Source organism: Hyposmocoma kahamanoa, unplaced genomic scaffold (genome assembly GCF_003589595.1).
Source record: "Hyposmocoma kahamanoa isolate Upper Pololo Valley unplaced genomic scaffold, ASM358959v1 78, whole genome shotgun sequence".
NCBI classification, from domain to species: domain Eukaryota; kingdom Metazoa; phylum Arthropoda; class Insecta; order Lepidoptera; family Cosmopterigidae; genus Hyposmocoma; species Hyposmocoma kahamanoa.
The window spans coordinates 10,409,671-10,428,986 of NW_020653945.1; the positions used below are offsets into that span (position 1 = coordinate 10,409,671).

At 35.4% G+C, this 19,316-nt stretch overlaps 1 protein-coding gene across 1 annotated transcript; it reads right to left on the minus strand.

Annotated features, from left to right (window-relative positions):
- Window positions 1-2,642: 2,642 nt before the first annotated feature.
- On the minus strand, window positions 2,643-18,105 carry LOC113232723 (odorant receptor 4-like). Its single transcript, XM_026467502.1, has 9 exons — window positions 17,939-18,105; window positions 16,564-16,716; window positions 13,524-13,706; window positions 7,159-7,342; window positions 6,282-6,378; window positions 6,099-6,200; window positions 4,720-4,808; window positions 3,545-3,611; window positions 2,643-3,028 (listed from the first exon to the last, which is right to left on the minus strand). The coding sequence occupies exons 1-9, from the start codon at window positions 18,090-18,092 to the stop codon at window positions 2,969-2,971; spliced, it is 1,089 nt and encodes a 362-aa protein (XP_026323287.1). The 5' UTR covers window positions 18,093-18,105; the 3' UTR covers window positions 2,643-2,968.
- Between the last annotated feature and the right edge of the window lie 1,211 nt (window positions 18,106-19,316).

Genomic DNA, 19,316 nt, shown 5'->3' on the forward strand with positions numbered 1-19,316 from the left:
CAAAAACAATATAATTTACCTTTTTTTTGTTTATAAAGACAGGTACTAAATTATATCTTCAACACTATTACTAAATAAAACATGCTGAAGATTTTAATAATTTATATTGTTACATATTACATACTTGTGTTTTTCTTTACATTTTGCAAAATTTTTACATTTGACTAGAGTGGTCAAAAAAGGTTGAATATTCGAAATGGTAACACAAATCGGCCATTCTCACAATTCGGAGTTCTCAGCATAATTACTGTAGTAATTTTTTTGTCACTTATTAGACCCAATAACATTAAAATATGAACAATCTTAAGATAAACTATTAATATATCTAAATGGATTTAGAATAAACTTAGTAGTTTTCGAGTTATTAAGACACAAATATTTTATGGCATGGCAAATTAGAAATTGTTATTTTACATGACTGCGGTAATTAGAAAGTTCGAACACTTTTAGGAAAATATAAAAATTAAAATTAAAAATAACAAATTACAAATAATTAAGTAAACAATACAACTTATAATTAAGTTTACTTTCGATTTTCTACTCTTTCTTGTATTAATTACACAATTACAAAAATTAACTCTAAATTCATTAAAAAATCTGGAATGGCACTTGTATCGGCAGAAATACTCGTAAACCAAATGTAGCATAATATAATATTTCTTCATCTTCTCAGCATATTATTGATTCCATTGTTGGACATAGGGCTTTTAGTATGATTTCCAATGTCCTCGGTTTGCGGCGATCTATTCCAGGACGGTCCTGCCGTCTTTTTGATGTCGTCCAACCATTTCGTTAGAGGTCTGCTCACATTTCGTCTTCCTAAACGAGGTTTCCTGAACAAAACTCGCCGGCTCCAGCCCATTGCCATTTCTGTTAGTTTCGTACGCCCACGTCAATGACTTTGGTGCGTCATTCCATATCTTATCGCGTAGAGAGACTCTAATCATAATTGGTTCCATAGCTCCCTGGGTGACGTTGAAGCGATGAATCAACCCGGCAGTCAGAGTCCATGTCTCGCAAGCGTAGGTCTTAACTGGTAAGGCGTAATGGTTGTATACTCTGGTTTTGAGACATTGTGGGATTTTTGCCGGGCACACGTGGTCTAATTTGCCGAAGGTTGCCAAGCGAGTTGTATAAGTAAGTCTGTCTATTTCTTCGTCCAATGATTACCCATCGAGTTTGATTTTATGACCGAGGTAGACGTAACCCTCTTCTTTCTCGATCAGCCTGTTTCTCACGATTGTCCTCTCATGCGCTGACATTCATCCATTTCGTTTTATCAGAGTTCAGCTTAAGGCCAACTTCTGAAGGTGCTCGGCTGAGGTCATTGAGCATTCTCTCGAGGTTCCCTGATGATTCTGCGAGTAGGACGACGTCATCCGCAAATATTAGGTGATGGAGATATTGCCCGTTCACGTTTGTACCTAAATCATTCCAATGGAGTGTTTTGAAGACATCTTTGTGTTCTAGTGCGTTACCTAGTGAATAGCTTCGGAGATGTAATATATTTAGACATCTTCTTTAGGTATCTTCTAAGAATATTTTTTGTAATTTTTTTAGAGCACGCTAGAACCGCGATTAGTTTACTATACGCAGAGTAATGCGAACTTATTGGCGATGACATTTCAGGGAATCTCTTGTATTGTGCCATTTAATTGTTCATTCAATTCAGTTGTTGATATTTTTTCTTGTAGCTTTTATAATACCATGCTTTCAAATTGATTGTTTTGCTTTCGATTTCTTTTTATGATTTTTAGCTATAATTTCCTAAACTGATAGAAACTACATTTCTTTACTCATATCTCTCTCTTTTCCTTCTCTTTCGATCGCTGATATAAAATTGGGTTATTTTTTAAACGTTATCACAGCAGACGTGCCGCAAGTCTCTTTTTTTTCTAATATTTCCTCCTTATTTTTTGTTGTTTTCCCAAAAATGTTGTTAGTTGGTTTTATTATAAGGTCTAATTATCTAGAAGTCTCGTTTGTATCATAAGATGTTTGGATATGCTTTATACTGCCACGAAATAGTATGTAATATTTAAAATTCTTAAATATTTTTATACTACGGTAATTAGAAAACTTACGGTAATTTATACTATGGTACTTACAACACGGACCCTTTTGTTAAAAATTTCAAAAACTGGAAGTGATGGGAAATACTCGAATATCGTAATACATAAAGGCCTCTTAGCTCTTTTACTTCAATAAGTGACAACACATTTCCTTGAAAAATGTATAGGGGAATGGGGATTAGAAAATTTCGAAACCAAAGTTACGGTAATTAGATACTTGGGTATGTAAATTGCAAGCGAATACACTGGTACATTCGCACTATTCGAGTGCCAAGCCACGGCAGATAGCTCGCGATTCAGGCAATACTGACTTTCAAATATTTCGTGATTCAGGGATGCGCACTTTGAAAAGATATGGCGATGGTAATTATAACTTCGGACCGGCTATTTGGATATTTGTTGGTAGATTTTAAAATAATGGCCGTTGTGGGTAAAATTTTTATGTGATTACACAAGCAGTATTTCGCCATCCAGGATTTGGAATGGTACTGGCGTAATCCATGCCGGACTAAAATGAGAAGTAAATTTTCACACAAAGGTAGCGTCCGGACATGCTACAATAATTGGAGAACAAGTGTTTGAAAAATAAAATACGTATGATAATTAAGTAGCAGAGCTAAAGCCTTAAAAATACCTTTAGATAAAAGTACAAACTACATAAAAAATATATTTGTGGTTCTGTTTAATGTTTTGCAGAGACATGAAAGGCCCACACATGCAAAAATTTGAGAACTATTTTGAGAATGGCCGAAATTGTCTATGTTATATGCAACAGAAGCCTAGGAAAACTGCATTGAAAATGAAAATCATTTATATATGGTTGAGTAGAGGGTACATTTTTCACTGTAGAGACAAACAGCTATATTCATTATTGCTAAGTGCTTACTAAACACATTCTAATGATCTCTGTACATTGTGTAGAGAAGAGCGAAGTAGGAGTACGACCTTGTCAATATCTGAAAAAGAAAAGTACAGATATCTACTGTATATTTAGAAAGGCTGATCTATACAATTTAATTAATAGTTTTTTTCTTCTTATGGGAACTTTATCTACTCTCACGACTTTGCACTTTGCTGCCCAAATGAAAAAAGTTAACGTTATTATGATTGGTACAAAGATAGAACAAACACAAATAAATATACCTTCGATCCGACTGGACTCGATCTAGCGTCTGTTGCCTCAACGTTGCGGCGTCTCTGGCAACTAAGCTACGAAATAAGACTGCGAATCTTACGAACTTTTCTAAGTGCCTGTTGCGGATCTCGATACAGGGTTTAAACAGCTATTGCCGTAGCGCAACTTATGAGAAATTTCATGTTTTTATTTCATAAGTGCAACAATAGAAAATGACATCGATAACCCAGAAACAAAAGCCGTGTTACATGGTGTACCAAACCGTATTTAAAAAAAAATCTAATAGTTACATGTTCACATGGGTATCATGATAGAAAATAATATATATTGTACGTACCGAAGAGTATGTAATAAGAGAAATTGTAGTAAATTTCATAGCTGTGAACGCTATTGGTTTCTGGGCTCTGAAATGATAAAAAAACACATTTGCACATGAAACCAAGTACTGTATTAACTCAAAAATTATGGAATTGATAAAACGGGATTCGAAAGTTCAAAAATGACTGAAGGGTGAATGTCACTTTCCGAATTTCAATGGCACTTTTTGAGTGATTTTTGTAAAACCCTTTTTTCTTTTGGTTTTAAGGTTTTAAACGTACAAATAAGTTCAAGCAATGTCAGTAATTATAAAATCACAGAAATATTTAAGTTAAATACAACAAAAAACGGATGAAGCGGAAGAAGGTGATGCGGTATGAACTTTTGTTATTAGGAGGCTTTTAGTTGAAGTGACACTAATGATAAGAAAAATTGAAACACATTTTGTATTCCCAAGAAAACATGTTTGTTTCTAATAATTTGGAAAGTTACGGTATGTATTCGACGTGACAGTTACTAGAGGTTATCCTCGAAGAGAAATATTGCAATTTCCACGAGCGTCCAGTTTTTTTTCTTCTTTTCTTAAAATTACGGCGACGTGGAACCTGCTCCCATGAATGAAAAATTGCCCACTTTTTTAATTTTTATTTATTACTGTGACGTAGTAAAGTAGTCTTTTTATGTGTAACACAGACAAAGTAAGCAAGCAATCATATTAAATAAACAATGCTTAGCATTGATGTAATAACATAAAAGTTATTGAAAGGGACACATTTTTGGAGGTTATCTGAAAACGACCCTGAATGGGTCTTACTGCAAATAATACGATTATTTTTATTTATGCATAATATTTAGTTATCCAATAGTTCTAAACGAGAATATAACTTTTTGTTTCATTCTTTAATTTTTTTAAACTTTTACATCGTGTTTTTTCAATTTCGCCATTTTGAGTTACGACAGTATTAGCACATGAGTAAAGTACTCATGTGGCATATTTAGGTTTCATTACATTGACAGCAAGTTCACCCTCTACATTTTACGATTTTGAAATACTTACTTAGGTATTTTGGAGTTAGCTAGAGTGAGGTATGACAATCATTATTGTCCTAGTGCTGATAATAAATGAGCGCTGTTGACAGCAATTTTACGTTTGGTGTAATTACATGCTTATATAACTGCACGAAAGTATTAAACCTGATAATGAGGAACAGTAGCGCTCGTCGGCATCTCGGGTCGGTCTGGTACCATCCGCTTTTATACGCCGATGATGCAATATCCGCATTCTGGAACATCGCGATCCGATTAAGATTAAATAATTATAGGAACTGGAAATTCCTGAAATCATCGCCGTATTCAGTGAAGGATTTATGTATCAACGTGTTAGGAATTTCTTAGTTTCTCTTATAATATTTGCGTAAATGACTGCTCTAGATATAAAAATTGAAAGTATAATATTGTTTATTAATACATTAACGGTTGGATCAAGAAAGACTGAGGTAAGATAATCAGCAACGTGTCGAGTCGGTCGTAGAAGTATCTTGGAAACTTTCTGAAGACGAATGGGTGGAACACAAGAAAATCACAGATTGCAGACATTGTGGTTGTAAGATTATCTTCCCTCTTTATCGTTGGTTGTATTTCTTTGTTCATTACATATTCCGTTTTTAAATGATTATATTTACGTATATAATATTTATGTGGTAATATATGTATATGTAATTCCTTTAATAATTATTATTGTTATTATAATAATTAGCCTATACAGTCTCACTGATGGGAACTGGCCCTGGAGGACTTGGGCCGTAGTTGGGACGCACAGAAAAGGTATGATGCGGGGAGGCTCCTGTCGTGCACCTCAATTAATATATATAAAACTTAAAGAACACATTACTGTTAAGCTCATAAATTTCTACCTTTTGGGCACATGGGACTTTTTTTTTATTTTTATTTATTTATTTTAAACACTAAGAATATTACAAAAATATATATACATCACACCCTTAAACCTACATTGGTTTGTCCGGGTGCTGCACGTTCTCCTTAATTACGTCTTAATATTACATTCTTATTCTTACTTGTCAACTTAGGTCTCAGGATGACGGGCGCAATGGTAGTGCCCCTCAGATTTTTGCGATTTATAGAGCAGAGCGACACTGCAAATGTTATGGCGTGGTTTGGCGTGTAGTTTACCATCAGGCGCACTAATTGTTCGTCCTATCACTTGATATACATAAAAAAATCTTTGTTACAAACTTCGACTTTTTATGGCAAGTACGCAAGTACTTGCGGAGAAAATAAACTGTGACAAAAAAAATATTTTATGAATTTTGATTTAGAATAGTAAAAAATATATTAAAAATATATAGTTGCTTTATTTATTTACATTTATGAACTAAATAGTAGGTACAATCAAAAGCACATCATGGTAGGCAATTTGGCCTTTAACAGTTTGACGAGCTTTTGACCCAGTACGTGTCTAAGTAGAGATAGAGGATTAAGCGAGGGTACAGTTTAATAATAAAAGTGACTTATACAACACTATTTGACTGATCAATCAATTAAAAAACACTTACGGCATGTAAAATGGAGTCTCCATACAGGCATATGAGTCCTATTTGAATGAGGGCCGATGCCAAAAATAGCTTGTTGCTTATAGCCAACAAGGGCTCTAGTAGCTGTAAATAATTGAGTTAATTGCTTTATAAAGCCGCACTATTAAGCGTATTGCACAATTCGAATTCGCAGTATATACTAACCACTATAACAAAAACAACGCAGCAGATGTTGACTGAACTCAGTACAATATTTATAAGGTTTGATACAGAAAATGCTTCTTCCAAATCGTTACAATACCTGGAACAAAATATAATTATAAAAAAATATTTACGATTACTGTACGGTTAATCTAGATGGGAGACACAGTAAGGTTAATCTAAATGCAAGAACGATTGCCTCTTCTTTAGTTTTCTTAGTCTTCACACAAACACCGACATAGAATAATCAAACAAGTAACGTAGCGCGGTTTCTATGTATGTAGGCCCGCCGCGCGTCTTGTAAAGACGTACACTTTCGCATAATCTCGCAGTGCATTCACGTTACAAATCACGCGTCGTCGCACGCACCATTCATTATAGAGTTAAAGCATTCATTTAATAAATGATATCAAATATTAGACGTGTTTATTGTCATGGTGGTTTGAACAAGAGTGATTCAAATTCGGTATTGTTTCATTACATTTCTATTTTATAATCATCCACAAATAATAGAGATATCAATCCGCGATGCTAGTATATAAACATAAATACTGCATTTAACATAGATTATTTCGATATAGCACGACAATACTGTGATAACACCTTACATTTTTCAAATAATGTTTACTACCTGTAAGTACAACTAAAGTATTGATGTGACAACCCTACGCTCCCAGTGACGTGTAGGTATTGGATACACCGAACAGGCGGGAGTTGTCCTACTTACTGGTCTCATTATTCTATGACACTTATATAGGTAAATGTGAAAATGACTCTAAAGTAACTATACAAATGAAAAATGTGCACATATTACGTACATATAAACGCCTATAATCAAAATACGTGAGACTTCATGTGACTGGCTCTGATTAGAACTTACGTAATAAGCCGTTGATGCAATTTAATATTTGTAATTATTTCCTGATAGTATTCTTCGTTTGTCCGATCAGACGAAGCCAGGGATTCTAGGCGTTTCTGTAGCAATCTCAGCAATAGGCAGATGTGACTTGCCATTGCAGAGAAAAGGAGGTCCGTGCCAATCATTATCCAAACACAGCTTTGACCTAGAGACATAAACTTAAGCACATATTAAGTAATATTAAGAAGGGGCTAATATTCGTTCTCAGAAAATTAATCTTGCCATTTTTTCTTTTCTTTTTCTTTTAAAATACTTTGAATTTCTCAATATTAATCACACAAATAAATTCTGAATTCCTAACCAACCTATATACAACATTATTACTCATAATATTTTTGCAGAGAATAACATTAACGGATAATTTCATTCATTATTATACTTTTGTTCCTAAACTCATATTTAAAGAAAAAGTGAGCAAGGTATTTCAACTAGAAATTGTTCTGTGAACAATAAAATCTACTACAAATTAAAAATCAAAACAAAATTGTCAATCCCTCAATCTATCATTTATTTGTATAACAATAAAAATTATGAATTAAAATATTAGGATTATTCGAAGTAACGTTTATTAATATGACTGACACATTATGAGGTGTGTAATTTTGTGATCATAATGCTAAGATTTCCAGTAATAGGACTAAAAATATATTATGTGCACAACAAAATTGAAGACCACATTGGTTTGACCTTTTAAGCACATCAGCTTACCAGTCACACTTTCATTGTATTATGAGCGGTATACGAACATGGTGAAATAAACAAGCAATATTTAAGGTCCTCAAAATGTCAAGTTATATAATTATATAATACCTTGTCCCTATCTTTTAAGGCGAAATGATATCGTGGTTGCGTAGCGCGTGAAGTAGATCCAGAGAAATTCATTGAATGATATGTGTAAAATAAGTTAAAAGTCCTCTGACGTATTTGTTACGGAAACGGGAGATAAAATTTTATTGAAATATTTCTAATAGCAATCGAATGTAACTGATTTTTCCGTAGATGAACGTTATGGAAAAAAAAAATACTGTGCGAAGTCGTTATAGTCGATCCTGTTGTGGGCCCCATAGTTCATTATCTCTATCTTCTGTTTTCATTATCAACTAAATTTAACTTTTTTATTAAAAAAAACCGACCTCAAAAGTTTGCTTATCGGCTTTTTTATTGGAATTACATCGCTTTGTCACGTTATATTGAAATCGGTAAATAGAAAGTGCGCGAAACCAGATTAATTCGCTAGTTTGTCACCCTTAGAGGTGGAATATTTTCTTCAAATTTAAATGGGACCAATCAGAACAACAGAATCATTAAAGTCGGTTTACAAATCGCAGTAATCACTATAACATACACAATAATAACATACACAAAAAAAACTATCTAATTGAGAATCTCTTCCTTTTTCAAAGTCGGTTAAAAACAAGTTCAGTTCGTATTTGGCCAAAAAAAAAAACGATTTTCTGTGTGGTCGACGTACGTCATTTATCATGATGTACACATTATATCATTTCACCTCAAAGGAAATCTAGGTGAAGGAGAAGTAAAGAATACGGATGCTCTACACATTCTGGTTATCCGTGTTGTTAATTTTAGTCTAGTATAACTAACGCAGCCCACTTTAATAAATAAATCGTAGTTGTTTAAGTTGTACAGAGTTATGGGTAGTAAAACTGTGGCGCTTTGGTTTACATAAATTGACGACGAGGCATAATATTTTTTCACACTTAATTTTACTCTTATTTAATCACTATTCATAAAGTCAAGGCATAATTTTACTAGACATAAATATTAATTTTACTATAAATTTTCGTCATAACAAAACTGTGTTAATGTTTAATTAAGATATATGGAAATAACTAAAGCTAGTATATAAAGGTTGCTTGTGTTTTACATTAACACAACACTATACTTACTGACTTCTAATCTTTGCACAAGGTGGTTACGGCTAGGGATCATTTAATACGTGTGGCGCACTATAAGTTTCCGGAATGAATAAGAAAAAATACTATAAATGGTCAAATTCAAATTCAAATTCAAAATAATCTTTATTTCATAGGTAAACATTATTACACTTGAAATTTAAATTAATTGAACTTGAACTTAAAATTAATGATACTAACTGCATTATTTTCTTTTAGTAAGGATTCAGCGGCGGTGGGAGATGAATTTAACGACTTAGTAGTCAAAATTGGAATGTCAGTAAAAAAATTTTCAAACATTTTAGCAACTTCTGCATCTGTGCTTACAATTTTGTCATTAAATCATAGTTGAAAATCTAAGTTACGAGGTTTGACCCTTCCAGTTTCGCTATTTATAATATTCCAAGTCGTTTTTACTACATTCGCGCTGCTTTTTATTTTATTATTTATAAACATTGCTTTGGCTGCAACACAAACACGTTTAAATATTTTCGAATATTTCCTAACAAAATCATTAAAACTGTTACTAGTGTTATAAGTCCTTTCATCGTAAAGATCATGTAGCCTTTGTCTACTTTTGTGAATTCCCACAGTCGCCCAATCACTAAATTTCAATGAATTATTAATAGTTATGATTTTGGACCTAAAACATTATCATGTTCGCTTTTCACTATGTTGAAAACTGAATTATACAATTTATTGGGATCGTTAACGTACGGAATGTCAGTTACTTTAAGCATTACATTATTTCTATAAGCTTTAAGTCGACCATTACATATTATTGGAACACATGTGATATCCTTTTTTGGCATTTTGTCAACAGCTATATTAAAAGTGGCTAATTGACAGTGATCAGAAGTTAATTTATTTATAATAGATTTATTACTGGGTAAGGCGTTAGTATAAATGTTGTCTAACAAGTGGCAGTAGTAGAAGTTATTCTAGTAGGCACCAAGAAAAGATTCACAAGATTATAACATTGGAAAAATGATATGAGCCTACTGCTAGCACTGGAATCTTCTAATAAGTTAACATTGAAGTCACCACACACAGCAATACATTTATTTGGATTATTTCATTTGCCTAAAACTTCATTTAATCTTTTTTCAAATAGTTCGTAAGATGAATGAGGGGGTCTGTAAACGCTTAATATAACAAGCCGTTCAAGCTCTATGCAGGATAATTCTATAGTCCGCTCAATAGATAGGCTCACAATATCTGTACGTTCTTTAAATTTTAATTTTAATAAGAATTAAAGAGTCGCCTGGAATAGCTATTTCTCTGCTGAACGAACTAGCCACCTGGTGATTGTTGAAGCTAAACATGAACTGATGTTTTGATAGAAAGTGGTGTTCAGTAATACAAAGAATATCAATATTATTACAGTTAATAAATAATTCTATTTGTAACTCTTTTCCTTTCATGCCTTGAATATTTTGATGCAACAGGTTTAATATATAAGGTCAGAAATTAATTTATTGTTTCTCAAAATATTCTCCGTTAGCGTTAATGCACCTTTTCGTGCGAATGAACCAATTTTGAAAAAATTTATGCCACTCCTCCGTGACAATCTCGGAAACATATTTTTCATACTCTTCGACAGCCATTTCAGGTGATGAAAATCGTTGACTGCGTAACTGGTTCTTAATTTTTGGAAATAAATAAAAGTGACAAGGCCAGGTCGGGACTATACGCGGAATGGCTCATAAAGTCGACGTTGTTCATTTTCAAAAATTAATTTGTCAGTCTGGCCGTGTGAGAACTGGCATTATCGTGGTGCAAGATGATACGGCGTTTACGGTTATTTTTACTACACTGCTAAATTACACTTAAAGTCGTAGAAAAACATACTACGAAAAATTTCACGAGTTAAATGGTCAAATCCATGGTGATGTAGACAACCAATTTCAAAATGACGCCACAATGTAAAAAAAGTGACAGTCAGATGAAACAAACTATATTAGAGTTCCATTTTCAAATGTTGTAATTACTTTTTAAATATTGCTTATGTAAGTGGCCAGTTCCGGAAATTTATAGTGCGCCCTATGTAATAAAATAAAATAAAAAAATTGAAATTATAAATAATAAGCATACGTACAGCCAAGTCGTCCGCTCGTTAGAAAAATAGTTCCTTATGCGCAATATATTCGCTTTCTCGCTTTTTAGTAACTTATTTTTATAAACATATTTGCATCATTCCTTTAATTTACTAAGGTATGATTTCGTTTTATTTTCCTGATATTTCGGAACGGTCCACTATCACGCGTTAACTGTCTTTTTAGTTTCTTTATTTTTTTTTCCATCCTGTAAGCTTTTTAGTGACAATCATTTAGTGATTTAAATTTTTCGTCAACAATAAAAATACAAACAAAGCCGACACGAATGTGGAGCCTTGTTCCGCTCACGCCAAGTTCGCGCTTCGCGAACCCGTTGTCGCGGGACAAAATACCGACAACAATTGGGAAGGAGTCGCGAACGCGGCGTGTAGCCGCGAAGCTTATGCAAATGGTATCCACACTCATGCTTCGCGAGTAGTTTGCGGCTTCGCCCGTGATCACGCACAAAGTCAAAGATTATATATTCCATAGGTAAAATAAATTTACACTTGAAAACGTCACACTTAAGCTACTGCTCGTTCACTACGCTGACCTCCCTGAGAAGAACGAGCAAGAAACTCTAGGGATTGCTCTTTTCAAATAAACTTAAATGCTATGGAATACACTTTGAATCAAATTTGTGTGGATTCTGGAGCCATGTCGTCTTTCCATACATCTTTATCTAACACGTAGTCTTCATTTCGTTTTCGTTTTTGTAATATGATTTGTCGATCAAAATATTTTTAATGTAGTTTTTAAACTTAGGAAATGATAAACTTAATAAATGCTCCGGAATCTTATTGTAAAAACGTATACAGTTCCCCATAAAAGAGTTGTTTACCTTGGTTAAACGAAATCGTGGTACCATGAGTTTGGACTTAGCTCTAAGGTTAATATTATGGATATCTTCTTTCTTATTGAAATTATGTGTATTTTTACGGGCATATAAAATATTTGAGTAAATGTACTGTGATGCCACAGTCATGACACCAGTCTCCTTAAACTTTTCTCTGAGAGATACCCGAGAGCCTAGACGGTACACAGAACGAATCGCTCGTTTTTGCAATACAAATATGGTTTGAATATCTGCCGCTTTACCCCACATGAGAATCCCGTAGGACATTATACTATGGAAGTAACTAAAGTAAACTAGTCTAGCAGTACTAACATCGGTAAGCTCACGTATTCTGCGGACTGCGTATGCAGCGGAGCTTAATTTGCTGGCCAGGGACGATATATATGGAAACCTGAAGTTTACTATCTAAGGTCTCTCCCAAGAAGACTGCTTTATTAACAAGGTCTAACTTTTCTCCGTTTATTTCTATGCTTGGACTAGTCGATTTTACGTTAGGTAATTCAAATTTAACACATTTTGTCTTCTTGGCATTAAGCAATAAATTGTTAGCATTAAACCTATAAACTACCTTAGAGAGGGTATCATTAATACGGTCATAGTTAATGTCATGTCTGTCTGTTTTAAAAATCAAGGATGTGTCATCAGCAAACAACACTATTTCGCAATGGTCCTTAACAAAGAATGGCAGATCATTAATATAAATCAGAAATAAGAAAGGTCCAAGTATTGAGCCGTGCGGAACACCCATTTTTACTGGAGAACCCAAAGAAGTCACTCCATTTATATCTACTTTCTGAATTCTACCGTTGAGATATGACGAGACAAGTTTCGATGCCTTGCCATTTACACCGTAATGTTCCAGCTTCCTAATAAGAGTATTATGACCAACGCAATCAAATGCCTTTGAGAGGTCACAGAAAACACCAATAGCGTTCTGGGACCTTTCCCAAGCATCAAAGATGTGTTTTAGTAACGCTACCCCCGCATCGCTAGTCGATCTACCACTAGTAAACCCGTATGATTTACTATGAAAAATATGATTCCTACCGAAATAGGACAGTAATTGAGTTAGCATAACCTTTCTCCACAAGTGTGGAGAGGCCATAAGAAATGAACGAAAGTTTTAAATCTGTTTAGGAACGAAGCTGTCATTTTTAGTTACCGGTAGTCATTTCATTTCAAGAGCAAAAGGCAAGCACATCTTTTTGCCAGAAGAGAGATATTTGACGCTTGTCTTAATATAACATAAAGGCATTAAATATCAGTGAAAATACTGTGTCTTCTCATTTTGTGAGTATATAATATATAAAAATTCGACTTTCTTCGGACAAAAAAACAGTAGGTACGTGAAAATGTACAAAAGAGAAGTGTGAACATGATAACTATGTCACCTGATGTAACAATGCGTGTCTCAATTTCATCAGTTAATCGTAAAATTGCAAAGAAAATGGATTTATTTACCAGCGAACATTTCGAAAATGTAAACAGCAACATGCGCGATGGGCTTGTGTTTATCGAACGGGTACCACGATACCCAAACGTAACCCACGCGGGCGTCTTGTCCTTGCCATAATTGGTAGAAGTAGATGCCGATCGGGGTCAAGTTGTAAAACCATACACCGGACACGTTCACAGCAAAATACCCTAGGAAACACGAAATATTATTGAGTAGCAGCGAAAACCTAAGAAGGTAACAAGTTCCTACTGTTTGTATGTCTACACATATATACATTCAGTACAACTACTACTAGTTTGTTACATATTAGAAATGAAACTATTTCTTGAGATCTAAATCTTGTATAATTAATAATAATAACGCACACACTCAACATAGCCCCGCACTAGGGAAGCCCTGTGTCGCGGGTGCACATGGACACACACATAGACAACCACAAATTACACCCAAACTCACGAGAGAAATAAATGTAGGCCATATAAATATTTCTCCTGGCTCGGGAATCGAACCTGGGGCCTCTACGTGGCAGTCTACGGCATGGTAACCCTTCGGCCACGGAGGCAGTTAAAAAATAAACCTTTTGTAAATTTGTTTTTACAAAAGGTTTGTTTCGGCTTCTTTATCGTCTCAAGATCACGTCTGATCTTATTTCCATTTCCAAAATGCCTTTGTGTTAAAATATAAAAAAAAAATGTAGTAATCATACAAATTGTCCACAATATATGAAGATGCATAAAGCTAGGGAAATTGGGTCCAATACAATCATTGGGTCCAATACAAAGCTGGATTTAAAAAAGGATTATAGCGTTAAGTTCACTTAACTGTAAATTTTTTATCTACTTTTCAATCTTTGTTGTGTGTTGTTCAGTTAACCACGTAAGTTTTAATGAAACTGCAGACTTTTTACAATAATTGTCTCAGATATAGAAAAGCAACTCTAATTGACAGGCGCCTCGCATCCATATATCTGTAAGATGATTACAACTTCCCTTTTATGGGTGACCAATCTTCTGGAGAACCTCGAGTAGTGGCGTTACTTTATTATGCATCAATCTAAAACTCGATTTTATCTAACTGCAACCTAAGTATCATTGCAGTTCTAACTGCATTAGCTAACTGGGGAAACGAGTAACAAGTGTATGAAGTTATAAGTAAGCGAATTACAGTCTGCTAAATTCAACCTCAACGTCAGGTGGGTTCCAGATCGCACGACAGTTGCGTTAGGTGTTTCTTAGTTTGTTGTGCATGCAAATAGAATGCAATTCAAATAGTAATGGCAGATTTCTAGATATGACTTTTCAAAAAGGTATTCGATACTTTTAGAACTTTTTCTCTGCCATTTACCACTAAGACTGTCTTATATAATGATCCTATTTTCCGCATGTTTAGAGCTCATAACCACTTTTCTAAGAATTTGTACGGATTCTCCCATAGTCACTATACTCATTTAAATAGAAGAGAAACTGAGTATGTTGGATATTTAAGAATCTCATTGTTTTTATGTTTAAGTAACATGATTTTTTTCTATAATTTTTAAGTGCAATTTATTTATTATGATCAATAGTCTGTTAATTTGTAAGTACTTTGTTTATTTCACAATGTCGTGCGTGGCTGTCATAGGAATACAAATTTACTCCTATTGTAATGCATGTTAACTTTAAGCATCTTCACAGTATGTATATGTTACTAGAGTTTCTTGTGAAAGAGTTCGCCCAGGGAAGTACTGCTACCTTACCTATTTCTGCCGCCAAGCAGTAATGTTAACATTACTGCGTTCCGGTTTTGAATGGTAAGGGTGTTGGTGAAATTACAGGCACATGGGACTTGTTAACTTATGTCTAAAGGTGATGGGTGCAGTGATAGTGTCCCTCAGATCTTTGCAATTGAAAGCTCTGAGTTGCCACTCTCTGCAGCTTACCATCAGGCGCACGACTTGTTCGTCCTGTCATTTAATATTATTAAAAAAAGTATTCTGTAGCTATGCCATAAATAAATAAATAAATAAATAGAATATGCCATTTTTTTTTCTGGTAACAGTCGCGAAAACTAAGCATTCGATATATTTATAACTGTCTCCGTAGCCGAACGGTTACCACCCTGGACTGCCACGCAGAGGTCCTGAGTTCGATTCCCAGCCTGGGAGAAATGTTTGTATGGCCTACAATTATTTCTCTCGTGAGAAAAGTTGGGTGTAATTTGTGATTGTCTATGCGAGTGTGACCTTAACACCCGCCACACAGGGTTTTCTTAGAGCGGGGCTATTTAAAAAGAAAAGGATTTAATTTAAGTTTACTCGTAAATTCGCGACACACACGTCCGGTATTTATTCCGTTTTAGGGTCCACTGAAAATCAGCGTCACAGCCTTTTCTCAGCGGTGACAATAGCGGAGTTGATCTTTTTACATACGCTACACCTGCACACATGACATTCACTCTAATTGTGTTGAATATTTAATGTTTGCTTTGTTGATGTGTATGATTTTATTTTCATTTGGTTTTTATTTTATTTTCATTTATCGTTTTAATTTAGCTTTATATTTTTTATTTAGCTTTATTGCTGTATATTTTTGTATTGTGGCGTAGTAATAAATGATTTCTTGTCTATTCTATTCCATTCTAATAAAAGTATTATTTTGATAAATCATAGTCGTAGGAAAAGTCCTACGACTATGATTTATCAAAATTTATCCTAAATATCAAGTCCTACAGTTGTTTACGTAAATATAATACTATAAAATATTAAATTATATTATTGAACGGGAAACTGACAAATTATTCGATATTACTTTCCACATCGAGTCTTTTCAATGCCTTTGTTTGACTTTGACTTTGTTTGTTTGACTCGCGTAATAACGAACAAGTTTAAGAATAAGTTTATATTGGCGAATAGCAATCTTTATTAAAATATAACTTGTGCGCCGTTGGTTGGAAATGAGTGTCGGGAAGTTGACAAAGCAACTTCTTTTATCAAAGTGGTTTGGTATATAGCACATTTTTGTAACAGACTGTAATAAGGAAAGAAAATATATGTTTATTTGTACTTACATTGATGGGCAATCCTCAGTGCATCGATACTTTTATCTTTAATAGCCTGTGCATCGTTATCCAACGGCGGAACTGGCCATATAGTTGCCAACTCTTCGATTAACGACCTGAATACGTCTTTCTTGTACCACAATACGAACACTTTTGCAATGCCTTTAAAACAATACACAGTAAGTTAAATAAGAGAACTGTTATAAAAATATTGGTATATATAATCTGTTCGATGTTAAATGTAATTAAAATTTGCAAAGTAGATATACTCTGAACAAAACTAGTAAAATATATTTTTTTATCACACGTGCTCGCAAATAGTGCGATTGTATGGTGGCTAACTTGATTATAATGCCCCAAATAAAACCTTCGGACCTTTTTACTTTTTATTACAGCCGTTGTCGTTAAGAAGTTTCTATTTAACCGACTTCAAAAAAGGAGGAGGTTCTCAATTCGACTGTATAATTTTTTTTGTATGTATGTTACGCGATAACTCCGGTAGTTGTGAACCGATTTTCATGATTCTTTTTTGTTGGTAAGAGGGTACCTCCATAGTGGTCCCATTTAATTTTGAAGATAATCATCCACCTCTAAGCGTGGTTGTTCAGATTCATTTTAATAAATAGCTCCTAAATTTTAATATAAGGAGCAATTATTTTACTGGTTAATTTCAATCATTTCATCAACAATTCAAAGCGTTTTTATACATACTTTCAGTAGTGAGAACCGATTTTTATTATCTCCTGTGTCAAGTCCTGTATAGTGGCGAACTAGGGGGTGAATCCGGGTTTGCCCACTTTCCGGTAACAGATTTCAGTAAAACTTGGTAATTAATTTATTGTTTGTTGTATAAACATAATATGAATTCCACGTTCGTTTGAGGTCGGTTTTTTAGTACTCTGTACTGAGATTATTTCATTTCTAGCACGATATACTCTCTTAAGTAAGATAGGTTCAAGTTCAAGCAAGGATGTTACGTAAGCTCAGAATTAAAACATTCGCTTTGAATATTATCTATTTGGGGAATTTATCGCTCCCCTAACGAACAATAAAACGGCCTCGTGAACTTCGTGAATGGCGATAGAATTATAATGTTTCGTGGTTTTTACAAATAGCTTTTTATCAAACCGGACAAACAATTTGCAATCGCTGACATGACCATTCACGTAACTAAAAAACTATCAAATATTTTTGGTAAGTGTGACACTCTCCTTGGCGACTCTCGTCCAAAGGGACTGCCACAGCCAGCCGGTGACAATAGGCGGCGTCTTAAGCCGCCACACCACCACCCCATGGAGTGAAGAAACCGGACATAAAAACAAAAATTTAATAACATAAAAAAGCCTTTTGAACAAAATCACTAAAATCTTTAAAACGCACATGCCTTCCTGACCGGGTCGTGTACGGAGTGCCGGGCGAGGAGGTGGCTGGTTTGTCTGAAGGAACTGAAGACGGCAGCTGCGGCGGGACTGTAGCCAGGGGATGCCTAGCCTGTGGCACAGCAAGTGGGGGTCGCAAGCCATCGGTGACATCAGCATGTCCTTCCGCCGACGGCAAGCGAAATTGTCTTGACCCTTCTATCGAGGACGCAGTGAGTTCCGGAGTACGGCGCTTGCAGCGATCTTCGAGACGTGTCGTCCCGAAGAAATACTAAGTGGCGGTCGCCAAATCCTTAAATATAAAAGACGAGGGCCTGCCGTGGTGAGATGCAGGAACCGGCCGAATTGAAACCATCGCACGTATCAGTTGCGTTATTAAATCAGATGTCTCTGCGAGGCTGATTAGGCTAGGAGGAGCAACAATGAACTCGCCAGGAAGGCGGAGGATCTCGTCGAAAACGAGTTCCACTGATGACGCATTGATGTCCTCCTTAAAAGCCATCCACATGCCGAGAAGCACCAGAGGCAACGCTCTCGTCCACGTATCAGTGTGACACATGAGAGCTGCCTTGAGCTGACGATGGAGGTGTTCCACCATGCCATTGGCGCAAGGATGGTAACTGGTGGTGCGAATCTTTTTCGCTCCGCAGAAATCCATGAGTCGCCGAAATAGAGCCGACTCGAATTGACGCCCCTGATAGATGGTGACGAAGCTAGGAACACCGAAACGGGCAATCCATCCTGACACTAATTTGTCGGAAACTACTTCTGCAATTATCGTCGTCATCGGCCAAGCCTCCGGCCACCGTGTGTAACGGTCTATGGTGGTTAAGCAATAATTAAAACCGTTAGAACATGGAAGTGGTCCGATGATGTCGATGTGCAGATGACGGAATCGACTGGTAGGTTGATCAAACCGACCAACTGGTGATTTAACATACCGCGATACCTTGCTTCTCTGGCACTGAACGCGGCAATGTGCCCACTCGCGACAACCTTTGTTGATGCTAGGCCATACGTAGCGACTTGCTGCCAAGCGTAAAGGTGCCCGTGCACTAGGGTGGCTGAAGTTATAGCAACGGTCGAAAGCAACTCGATGGAAAGGCGAAGTGAGATAAGGTCGAGGGCGACCGGTTGAGGTATCACATATTAGAGTGATGTTGGTGCCCGGGATCAAAACCTGTTCTAATTTCAAAGCCGATCCTTCTTGCATTTTCGCCAACTCTATGTCAGACATTTGAGACTGAGCTAGTGCGGTGAAATCGTCTTCGAGTGAAATCGCCTCGATGCGACATAAAGAGTCGGTGACGACTTTATCTTCAGTCTATGAGTTGTAAATTGGCTAATAAAAGATAGCTGGTTCAATTGCGGTGGAGATAATTT

Coding starts and splice junctions, on each gene's coding strand:
- LOC113232723 (XM_026467502.1), bottom strand. CDS start 18,092: ATGCTGATGTCACCGATGGCTTGCGACCCCCACTTGCTGTGCCACAGG. Junction 6,379..7,158: donor TTGCATCAACGGCTTATTAC/GTAAGTTCTAAT, acceptor ATTTTGTTCCAG/GTATTGTAACGATTTGGAAG. Junction 3,029..3,544: donor CTCTTATTACATACTCTTCG/GTACGTACAATA, acceptor TTTCTTTTTCAG/ATATTGACAAGGTCGTACTC.